This window comes from Melopsittacus undulatus, chromosome 5, assembly GCF_012275295.1.
Source record: "Melopsittacus undulatus isolate bMelUnd1 chromosome 5, bMelUnd1.mat.Z, whole genome shotgun sequence".
In the NCBI taxonomy this organism is placed as follows: domain Eukaryota; kingdom Metazoa; phylum Chordata; class Aves; order Psittaciformes; family Psittaculidae; genus Melopsittacus; species Melopsittacus undulatus.
In genome coordinates this window covers 55551288-55563559 of record NC_047531.1, presented here as the reverse complement: position 1 = coordinate 55563559, position 12272 = coordinate 55551288, and the positions used below count along the sequence as shown (strand labels likewise).

The following is a 12272-nucleotide window of genomic DNA, read 5'->3' as shown; positions in this document are numbered from 1 at the left end:
ACTCATGCAAAACATTTTCCATGTCTTCGTTCTCGGCTGTAAAATGAGGACTGACTACCTTTGTAAGCACTGAAGGGTCTACTGATAAAAAGTAATGTAGAAAAGACATCATTGTTGTTGTCATTATTAATATTATTATTACCTTTTGCATGGTATTTCCATCATTCATTCTGCAGCAAGATTTTGCCATGGTTAGATGTGTACTAGAGGAAAAGCGTACATAATTCCTGCTTGCTGCACTTTTACATATTGGTAGGGACATACACTAGCAATATTTCCCCTTGAGTAAGGGTATTACTTCCCAAAGCACTTCAGAAGAGGCAATGTTACTGTATATATGTGCTCCTCTCTGAAGTGCAGATGTTTCTGTTGTTAGATTTGAGAGTTGGCCAATGCAGCCTGAAATGAAGCCTTGTAAAGAACTGCAGCAGAAGAATGGCCGTGATTCCTTATGCTTATCATTTGTGCTGGAGGTAACAACTTCACAAGAGGAAGGTAATGAAGAAGGGTGCCTGTTTTCAATGGAGCAAAACAGTGAAAGGACAAGATGACAAATTTACACCAGCATGTGAACAGGGATAACACTGTGCCTGTATATCCTGTGAAACGACACAGGTGATCAAGGTCCCCATCATCTAACCTGAAAATAGGTGCTCATGCCAGGCAGATATCCCTAAAATGATGCTATCTGCAGACATACTCCACTGTCCTCTCCTAGCACTCTGGGTATTTCCTGGGAGATCTCCCAGACATTGCCCAACCAAGTTAAGCTGCATCCCTTTAGATGATCTGACAAATTTACCATCCTACAGTGATAAGAACTAGTCACATACACTCTGGGCATACCACAGTGGGCTTCTTCCTTAAGCCCAGGAGCTGCCTACTGGGGAGGTAGCTTCAACCAGTCAGTATCTGTTAAGGATAATGTTCAGTGTGTGCACAGGAAGAGGCTTCATGAGGACAGAAGTAAATCCCTGTACTTCCTTACTTCCCCCCAGCTACACTGAAGCATCATTACAGTGGCACATGTAAATGAACCCGCCATTCAGAAACTTCACAGCCTCTGCTGTAGGCTATAGGGCTTGTGGCCCTCCTGCATTCTAGAGTTTCCACTGGGCTCTTTCCCCTTTCCCTTGTAACTCGTCCCCTCTGCTATCCACTCGTCCACCAGCATGTATCTCCCTGCACAGACAAGTTCTCCAGAATGCAGAAGTATGGTATAGCCTATCTTGTGACTGCTGCAGAGGCTCTGTTGAGCATACAGATGTGCACACCACTGGGATGTAGTCCTGAGGCAACACTCCAACTATGCTTTCAGGCTTGGCATTTGAAGAGTAGGTTAAAACAGACTTAAAACCAGCCTGAAGGTTGCCCTTAGCGCACAGCAGAGATACCATATAGGTGCCTCTCATCTTCTTCTTCCCCTCTTCCTCTGTCACCAGTATTTCCATTCTTCCGCCTACCTGTCAAGTAACTTGCTGAAACCAAATGGAGCTTGGCAGAAGGCTGGTCCTTCCCTTAGAAACGAGTAGATTCTTTCTCCCACTTTTGGGAGGCTATATAACTCTAAATGTCTGAGACTGAAACTCCTTGCCAATGCTTTTTATCCATCAAGGATACAACCCAGTATTCCCTATCTGCTTGGCTGTGTAAGAGCCGTGGTAAATGAGGTGATAAAGGTGGTATAACAGCTCAAGTCAGAGCATGTCTAGTGAAGTCAATACTTACGTATTCAGCTTGACAAAGATGAGAAATTCACCCCTTTCTTGGCAAAAACAAGGGACCAGCAGCGGATGTGCTGCAGCTAACATGGAGATCAGTATTTTCCCAAATGAGTAATAAACAGTTCTTGGGGGAGACATTACAGCAGTTGGCATCCCAAATGATTGCCATGCCAAGTATGCACAGAATCTAATAGGCTAATAGCTAACTCAAACTAACTACCCCCAGTGGTGGGACAGAAGTCAGTTCAAGAAGATCCGTAACATTAGAAGTTAACGTATGAGTGTTGTATCTCTTCAAGCTTGAATCCACTTAGTTAAGTGAGTTCAGCACTCAGATTTACAGTTAAGTGGCAACAGAGTCTGACTCTTTGCCTCACCTAGATGGTAAAATAGTGTAAATTACTGATAAGAGCTGTGCAATCTGAGTGGATATAGATCTATTGGCACAAAACATGATAGAAGAAAGCTGTTTGAAGAGAAATCTTTGGTGTGGGAATGAGGGAGTACTCAGAGAAAAAAGGATGAGATTCCTCAGGTTCTTCACTGGTTCAGATAAAAGTTACTGGTCCAGTGTGCATGGATATCAGCATCGGCCCTCAGGACAAATCCAAAGATACTCAGTTACTATGGTGAAGAGTGGCATGTGAGTACCTAGGCAGACACAGGCAATTTACTGGTGTTCTACTGGGAATGGATTTGCAAATTAAAAACTAGCAAATGAAAGACAAGGGCATTTGTGAGAATTCTGAACTGACTGCAAAGCTGAAACTTGTCCTGGGACAGCTCAACAGAGGCAAAACTGGTATTCCTCACAGAAGGACAAAAGCAAGGAAAGATGTCTGAGCTTGGCTCCATGGAAAATGCTATCATGTATAAAGTCTTTAAGAGTCTCAGGGGTCCAAAACAACACTGCTCCAGGAGGCAGATCCAACAATGTTCCATGGAGGCAGTGCCCACCAAGGCACAGCAACACCAAGATGTTGGATCCTGAGGCTGAAGCAGATGCTGTCAGAGCAGCTCTCCCACTGGAGCAAGGTACTGTGAACTGCCTGGAAATCAGCATTGCACAGACAGATTGACAGCAAGCTCCTAAATTTTAATAAAAAGGTCAGAATTTGAACAAACATGCAAAGTACAGCAAAACCTGAAGAAAATCTCAAGCCTCCTTAAGATCAATAATAAATTCAGTATCAATTTTCTACCACTCTTGAGAATGACATAGAAGCCTTAGCATGTTTCAGCAAATATAAGTTAACCTCTCTAGTGATAACCATCTCAGCAGCAACCCATGCCCATGCAAATGTTGGCAGGCGGATTAAGGTGATCCATCAACTTCATACGCAAATCCAGAAGGAGAAACAGACTCCTTTTGCTAATGGTAAACCTCCACCTATGTGCCCCCCGAATTCAGTAGTTTCCCAGATCTTTCTAACTTTGATATTCTAAGTCTTTTGAGAGGTTATTGCACAGAGAACACCAGCTCCAGGAAAGGATCACAGATTCAGATTGGATTGTTCAGCCATTTGGATGTATTAGTGAGCTAATTAAAAAAGTTGTCTGGGACTTGACTTTTATTGCCAAAGTTCCTGAGCAAAATGTGTTTTCTGTGACCAAATAATTTTTTCTTTTTTCCTCCTAGGCATGCATGCCTCAGTGTGTGTCTGTGTGTCTATGCTGGCTCCCACTTTGTAACTGCAGATCCCACTGTGAGTTTCAACCAAGTTTGAGTGAGTAACGGTAATCTCAGAGCTACTAATCTCTAACAAGCTCCATGAAAATAGCTGGCAGGGTGCAACAGAGAGAACTTTGTAGGTTCTCCACTGAGGGAGAGTGAAAGGCTGTCAAGTGAACTGAAGCCATTACTCCACACAGGAGTCTCCATGTTGGAGAGAGATGTTACATAAGCCTCAACACCAGGAGAAGCTTAGATCTCACATCATGTTAGGCATCAGAAAATGTAACTGTGACACAGATCTCCTGGAAGTCAAGCTTCATTAGCTATGCAGCTCACAGACCCCCTTGTTTTCAGCTAGAAGAAGGAGGAAGGATAAGGTTTGCCATATTTAATTTCTTATTAAAAATCACATCAGATCCACCAAAATGTTCCCTCTTAGATGTGACTAATCATGGGAAGTATTGATCCACCTCTATCCTCCTCAGAAAGTGCAACTTCAGGGTACATGAAGATAGCAGCTTATCAATGAGCATAATCTTAGCAAAAGCAATAAAAATGATACCTGTGTGAGAAGCAGACTGAGGGTGCATGCACAAGGTAGAGAAAAGAAAAAAAATCATCAAACAGAGTCAATAAATCTTTATAATCCTGCTGCAACAAAATTCCTTTTACCAGTTTACATTAAAATACCATGCAAAAACATTACAAACCTGTTACACAAAGAATCAAAATGTTGCTTAATGGTTTTCTCATTGTTCAGAGTTATTTCTGCAATGAGTTGCTATCCATTGCTGTTGTCAGCATTCATTTACAGCAGTGGATGTATGTGTATTTGTGTGTGAGGACAGATACACAAACCCTGGTACAGATCCTCATGTGATGTAAATTGTCATAGCTGTACTGACGTCAATAAAGATACATGGATTTCCTCCAGCAGACAATTTGCTTTCCTGTATGTAAAAAGGACAGAAACTAAGTGCTGTTTCAACTTTCCTCTGAGACACGTACTGTAGACGAATGCTCATGCAAATACATTCTCTCTTCTATCTGCAAATATACATATTGCCTTGCAGTGTGCAGTGCAAGTCATGACAGGAGCTTAATGCCGCTTCCTGTGCTGAAAATTATGAAAGGGATCGTTCCTGATCTATCTCCCCACAATTATCTGTAACAATAGATCTCCAGATGCTTTGCTACAGATCTTAAAATACATGGAGATGAAAGGGACTGTCTGACATCACAAGTCTGTTAAAAAAAAATGAGGAGGAATTAAACTTTGATCTTAAGACTGTCCAATGCTCTAAAAGATCTTAAACAGAGCCATTGGGCAGAACAAAAACAATACCAAGATTCTCATTTTTCACCAAGGGCTTAGCAAAATGAAATTATAAACTCCAGAATAGATGAGTACAAGGATATTACTAGTCTGTTTCAAGATACACCTCTTTGAAGGTAAAATGTATATGTAATTCTTTTGTTTTAAAAGGAAAATGGTGACATTTCAGGCTCTGTCTTCGTAAATTACTCTTCTTTACTTTTTCCTTATTTGTTCTTGCATGGTTTCATGGAATGTGGATCAAGTAATGATCACAGGCTACAGGTAATTTTATAACAAATGAAGTATTTTCCATCTGTTAAACAGAGGAATATTTCTGGCTTTCTGTGTTTTCCTCAGGGAGAAACAACAAAAGGTTTCATAAGTGAGGATGGAAAAGGATAAATAAACCACTGCTGATCGAGGAAAAAAAGAGAAAAGAAGCAACCTAGCAAGGGATTTATAGGGAAAATAACAGGAAGGCGGATGATGAATAAACCCTATATACAGAAAGATTAAGGCAGAGAGACAGTAGCTCTTTTTTTACTGTTTCTACTTGGATTCCAAGGCGGAAGGAAAAAATAAAACTGGGAAATGTCTAAATCTGTTTGTCTAGAGGTATTTTTGCTCACAGAGGTGTACTTCATTTTGTTACGTGAACACTCTTTTTGAATGAGTAGGTAGAAGCTGTAATTAACAGAAGACCAGACTTCCAACTGACAGGTTCTGGTCTGGCACCATCTAAGGGCTAGATGAGCAGCCCAAGAAGCCTAGATATATCTGGCTTACCCTGACTAGAAGTGCAAATAACTTTAAGTGTGGTGTAAGTGGGAATGTGTACAGTGTATGCCTCATATAAGTAGCCACTTTCTGCACACATAAACTGTATGAACCATGTCTAACTTGTATTTTCCTGCGTGCACATTGTTTTTCAAAGGACATGGAGGTATCAGTTGCTTGTTGCAGTCTCAGAACAATGGGTGTCCTTCCGCACTGCACAGGCTGCAATGAACAGGACAGCCAGCCGAAGAGTCACCAAGTCCTGTCAGCTGGCACCAAGTCCCTGGCAGGAATTCTCAAGGGTGTTGTTAATACCTATTCATTTGGAACATTTTTCCATACGTAGCTCTTCCAAAGAGCTATGTGTGAATTCATCTGAATGCTAACAGTGCTGCCATGTGAGCTCCACTGCTCCTAAAGTCTTCTGACAGAGCCTTACCTTGGATCTGCCTGGGAAATGACATCAAATGGGCCAGTAAAAAGCATACGGAAGAAAGGTACCCTTGCCTCCTGAGAAGAGCAGCCTGGCTGCAACAGAACATATACCTGAGTGACATAAAAAATCACCATCTTGTCAGAAAAACAAAATAATGCATTCACATCCCTCCTTATTTAAGCATTTAAAAATGCACCTTTTTGCTGTTGCTTTCAGCGTTTGGCTTCTCTTGTTCAAAGATTGGCATGAGTATTTGTTTCACAGGTACTGCTCTAAGTGGGCTCAGGACACAGACACATAGGTAGTATCTGCCCAAAGCACCAGTAGGCATTATTTCTCACAGATTCCTTCCTTGTTACTCCTTCCAGGTGTTTCCATCCCATCAGTGATATTTCCCACAATAGTATTTTGAGCCTTGACACTACATTGCTCTGGCTGGGACTTCATACAGCATCACCCTCAGTGACATGGTTTAGTGGTGGTCTTGGCAGTCCTGGGGTAATGGTTGGACTTGAGGATCTTAAAGGTCTTTTCCAACCTGGTTGGTTCTATGATTCTGTGATTCTATATTGAGGTGTTGTCTCTGCGGGTGGAATTTCTCATGCCATCTTTACTCAGCAATTTTATACCTAGAGCTTCATTCTGAATCCTTCCTAAGCTGAGACCTTTTGCATCTTCGTCTGTTATTTCTTAAATATTGTTGTGAATCCTTAATTCCATATTCCTCTGCCTTTACAGGTCCTGACGTAGATACAATGCAGGTGTGTTCATGCCATGAAGTATGTTGTAGACTGAGTACAATGTGAACGGAACTGGTATGGATATATCTTTAGATGGGACGTAGTCACAAACACTCTACTTTACTCTCTCCTCTCATTATGCCTTTTACTTCAAAATCATTTGAGCAGGGCTTTAGCATCTGTGTAGCTATTCTAATGCAGACCTCTGCCATTTGAAACCAGCTTACAGCACTCAACTCCAAATAACTTGAGATGCTGAAACAGTACATTGCTAGCAGGGATTTGCAGAACCCAGAGCAGCACCAATGCAACTATTTCTGGTGTGTGAAAGCTCAAGGGAGTTAAACCCTTAAATAGGCTGGGGGAAATCTGAAAGAATGAAAAGAGAGGGCAAACGTAGCATTCCTTGTGCACCCAAAGTGAAGGGAACAGGTATCTGGGGTACACATGTCATTCAGAGTTGTTCTGATCTTCTGTTTAGTTTTTTTTTTTTTTTGTGCTGGTGCAATGCGCAAATATAGCAAAATATGTTAATAGAAAGCCATCTTATAGTTATTGTTAGTACCCACTGAAATCAGTGGGATTTTGTCTAACGCTTTTACCCTGGAGATAATCCATAGAATAGAACATTAATGCATAGTTAAAAAGAAAAAAAATATGGAAAACAGCACCTCTGCATAATATCTTCATTTTAAAGTTACATAATTGAGCTTTTGAAATTAAACAAAAATACAGCAAACAGCCTCAGACCACAACAACAACTAAGTGACTTTAACATTGTCTTTTAAACTTGCCTCTTTACTCAGATAAAAAATACCACCCTAAACCAACCCAAGATAAAATAAAAGAAGATAGTGTTCAGCTCAATGCAAATCCAAATGAGCTTTAAGACCTCTGGGAAAATGTGATTTGAGAACATTTCTTCCAAGAGTTCTAAGAGTTTGTTTTGCATGAGGAGATTACCTTGTAGAGCAAACAGCGGCTAATAGCCTAAAGGCAGTACTTAGATCCTTTATGTCATGCTAGACAAATACTGTTTCTATGCCTTGTTTACACTGTCGGCAAGACAGTCAAAAGAAGACTGTAATGCCACCTCAATGCAGAATGTTTGTAAATGGCACGTCAAGGAACTATAATGGATTATTAGCTATTATTCTAATTGTATTTATCAAAGTGAGTTTCCACATGCTCAAAATCTTAAGTCCTTCCATAGGCAAAGCTCACAGTGAGAATTCCACTGATAAAAACCAGTAGGATTTGAGCCATTTAGACTTAGTCTGCTAAACCCCGTGGCCTTTCCCTGATACTCAACAAAGGGAGCTGAGGGTTGGCAAAGAAAGTAGTATTCTGATAAAGAAGGAAAGAAAATTTGTACTCACAGGATTTGATGACACTTTGGAATGGTCCCTTAAGACAAGAGTCTGCCTAGTAAGGGTGATCTAAGCTATGCTAATTCGGCAACCTGTATTTTTGAAGCAAAACATTCCATGACGAATGACCTTAATTTTTTTATTTTTAAAGTTGTGAGGTGCTTATGCAATAGACTCCTAAGGTAGAAAGAGACAGATGCCACGGAATAATAAGCAGCCGAATTCTTGCTGAGAATCTCTGCAAAAATCTTCCTCCTTACCTCTCTTTCCATGGGTAAGCTCAGCGCTACCTTCCTCACACAACACCACGCAGCAACAAATAGGAGGCCTCTGCATAACTCCGGAGTTGTTCCCTTTCTAGAGATAGGCTTGGGTTTGTTCCCTTTTAAAATAAAGGCTTTCTTATATATATATATATATATATATATATGAAGGGGCTTTACAAAAAGAAAACTTGACCTTTTTTTAAAAAAAGCAAACAATAAATATAACACTGAACTTTTATTTAAAATTAAAGAGGTGCTTCAGCTGTTTTTTCTTCCAAGCCCCTTACAGAAGACTGCCCCGGTTGACGTGAACAGTCACACATATCCAAAAATTCAGGACTTCACTTCTATTCAGGGCTTGAGGTTTAGCTGTGCTCTAAAAAAACCTCAGTCGTGGCTCAAAATGACCAAAATCTCCGGGCTGTGTCTGAGGTGAGAAGGGTGAGCATAAGTACCCTTAAACATGCTGCCAGAACCTCCTGTTTTGTGAGAGGCAGAAGAAATTCCATTACTGGGCAGTGACAGCAGGGCACTGCCTGGGTGCTGCTTTAACCCTTGCTTTCAGCCACTGCATCCTGACATGCTAAAATATCCTTCTGTTCTGTTTAGAGTGGCCATTTTCTGTAGTGAACAGTCAGTTCCTATGCTCTTAGCTAAAAGAAAAGAAAATTAAATAACACTGAATTTCAGGGTTTGTAATAGAGGGAAAAGCATGTTCAGATGTGGGGAGGAAGGAGGAGAGTGCAGATACCTAGCCTGTGTACGTATTCAAGTGTATGTTCCCTGCTGTCGCACAAAAGCAAAAATACAACTCTCAGGTTGGTAAGCTAGATCGTAAGGGATATCGGGCATGCTGTCAATAGGTGGTGAAAGATTCTGCACACTCCATCCAAGTTGCCTTTAAGTTAGATTTTGCAGTCGGTTTGATTTCCTTCTAACAGTCAAAGATAGGAGATGATGAAACCCAGTATATACAATCAGTGGGGAGAGGGGTTGGGTAAATGACCTGCAGGAGTGAGAAACATAGACTGTTTTGCAACCGTCATAATTCCTTTCCTGTACAAAGGTTTTGGTTTGCCTAAGCTATAGAAGGAAACAGAAGCAGTCTATTTTAATCTGCCTGAGTGAAGAACGCTGCAGGGATTGCTATGTTATCCCCAGCAGCAGCCCTGACTTTCCACATAAAGGTTCCATCCAAATCCATCTATCTGTGTACTTAAAATATAAAGATTATTGCATGATGCACCAGCAATGGGCACTTTGCTATGAAGAAAAAAAATCTACCGTTCTTTCCCAGTCAAACCCCACTGCAAAAGGGATAGGTCAGGTAAGAAGGAGGGTTTTAGACTTATGCATAGAAATTGATCCTTCAGTCTGTGTAATGACGTATGTTAGAAACTCTGTTCAGAAGAAAGGAAAGCCCTTGCTGATGTTGAGCCTTCACTGCAGGGATTCACTACTGAAAAAAACCCAAGAGGTTGATTATGTGTTTTTAAGTAGGTTTCTTATTGTTTTGGCTTCAGTGACTTAAACTATGGTGTTCTGGATGTACAGCAATCACTGTGAGTTCAGCATCTGGCCCAACGTGTTTTTAAAGCTCCATCTACTGCATGATAAAGAAGGGCCAGATCCTGCAAATCCCTACTACCTGTATTAATACTTTGAGTAGCCCACTCCCTGCAAGTTGTGATTGTGAAACTGAGTTATACAGTGCAGTATTTCAGAAATATGGATCTGCCTTTGGGGATTCAAGCATGCCTTGACATTAGATATTCCTTTGATAGTATTTATTTCAACAGTAATTTCTCCACTGATTTTCATAGAGTCATGTGGTAGAGCTTAGCTGCTATGAAGTAGTGTAACTGTACTTGCATCAGCTGAAAATCCAGCTCCATGTTGTAGCTGTGCTTGTGGATTCAAAGCAAACATGAGAGAGAAGGGTCCCTTCTATTCAAATTGTCAAAACAGACAAGGAAGATGTGTTGGGCTATACAGAGTGCTGTGTGCTTCATTTGTTTTGACACTACTATAACCAAAACAACAGAGTTCATTCCAGGAAAGGAATTCTGATCTAGTTTTAATACTTATATTAGCTTCTTTCTTGCATAAAAGAAGCCACATCAGAAACTAAACCCCTTCTCCTCCTAACTTCACAAAGTCTGGTGTTCAACCAGAAAACATTCCTTTCAAAGTGCCTAAAAAAAGGGGATTGTCACAATGCTGACTGCAGCTGTAATTACCAGCTGGTGAGCTGGTGGCATATACTGGGTACATGATCCCAGAAAATGTTACCCCTCTATAGTAGCCTCTTCCACTACCTATAGTGCTGGAACGCTCATCACTGTTTACTATACATTCATGCACACAGACCATTATCAGCATTCAGTACTAGTAGGCATGCTTTCTTCACTGAAAAGGAGAGACCAGGAAAAAATACTTTGTCCTTTTGAAGAGCTGGATCAGTGTGAGATGCCACTCATCAAAGAAAATAAAAGGAAGAAAGAAAGAACCCAGACAACCCACACACAAGTGTGATAAGCATCCTAAATGTCAAACATACGTACAGCATCTGTATCTCTAGGAACACATGTACAGTGTGTGCAACATAACGCATATCCCTCTCATCAGTGAGGGCAGGAAAGCCCCAGCTTGTTCCAGGGAGGATGGGGTATTTTGACAGATAGCTGCGAGTTAAGGCAAACAGAAGCTGTCACAATGCTGCTGTCGCCTTTGAACCAAGACTTATTTATTTATGACAGACAATGAGGGCACAATGCTGCCTGTGAGCACCACGGCTGGGTTGAAATGAACCATAGGCACTTGTACATAGAAATGAAAGGGGTGAACCGCGAGGCGAACGCCTCCGGAAAGCAGCATCCTGGCTCCTCTTTGTACTCTGCCTGCTCTCCCTCCCCGAGAACGCATGGAAGGAGGGATGGAAGGAGGGATGGAGGGCGGGATTCCCCACCTACCCACACACCGCCTCTCGCTCCGCAAGGCTGCAGGGGGGTACAGACCGGTCCCCTCTCGGACCCGGGGCCGGACGGGGCCCGTTCCACCGCTGCTCCCCGCAGCCACCCCTGCCCGCCCCCTTCTCCCTCCTCACTTACTCCGGTCTCCGGCTCAGGACGCCTTTGCCGATGGCCTGGGGGGGCTTGTGCTGGAGCAGAGCGGCGCAGCAGCCCTTCTCCCTGCCGTCCTTCTCCGCGGGGTGCTGGTGGGGCTGGGCAGCGGGGTGCTGGTGCCCGGCAGCCCGCCCGCTGCCGCCGGGGCCCGCCGGTGCCTGCTTGCCCGCCGGCGGCGGCTGCTGCGCCGGGAGCTGTTGGTGGTGCTGGAGCGGGTCAGGCTGGCCCGGCGGCGGCGGGGGCTGCTCTGCCGGGGAGCCCTGGGACGGCTCGGCGGGGGCCGCCGGCTGCTCGGCGTGGTGCGGCTGCTGCCCGCGGAGGTTGCGGTTCTCGGTGCTGAGCTCGTCCAGCCGCCGCTCCAGCTCGTCGATGCGCTGGCGCTGGGTGTGGATGAGGCTCTGCTGGTTCTGCACGATGGCGGTGAGCTCCTTCAGGTAGAGCACGGCGCGCACCGGGTTTTCCAGCAGGCTCTCCATGCCCCGGCTGCCGGGACCGGGCCCCGCTGCCCGGCCGCCGGGCTCCGCCGACAGCGGCGCGGGATGCGGGGAGGCGCCGACACCAGGCGAGCCGCCCCACGCGCGCGGCCTCGCCACCAATGGCTACGCGCGCGCGCGCGCGTTCTCGCGGGCGGGGAGCCGGGGGGAGGAGGCGGTTCGGGTGCGCTCGGCTCGGATCGGATCGGATCGGCTGCCCCGCGCCCACGCACGGCCGAGCGCCTTGGAGGCGGAGAGGGGCGGGACCCGCCGCAGAGGCTCCGCCGCTCCCCTTGTCCGGCCGCGCAGGCGCGGGAGGGGCATGGGCAGGGAGTGAGAGGGTCCCTGTCCCCGTCCCGCTGGCGGGG

At 44.1% G+C, this 12272-nt stretch overlaps 1 protein-coding gene across 3 annotated transcripts in view; it reads right to left on the bottom strand.

The window, feature by feature from the left end:
* IQSEC3 (IQ motif and Sec7 domain ArfGEF 3) overlaps window positions 1-11907 on the bottom strand; it is a 98431-nt gene extending 86524 nt beyond the window's left edge. For all 3 annotated transcript variants that reach the window (XM_034063107.1, XM_034063106.1, XM_005144380.3), the window contains exon 1: window positions 11417-11907. In XM_034063107.1, the coding sequence (XP_033918998.1) occupies window positions 11417-11907 (491 nt within the window). The remainder of the gene's footprint in view (window positions 1-11416) is intronic.
* Window positions 11908-12272: the final 365 nt, after the last annotated feature.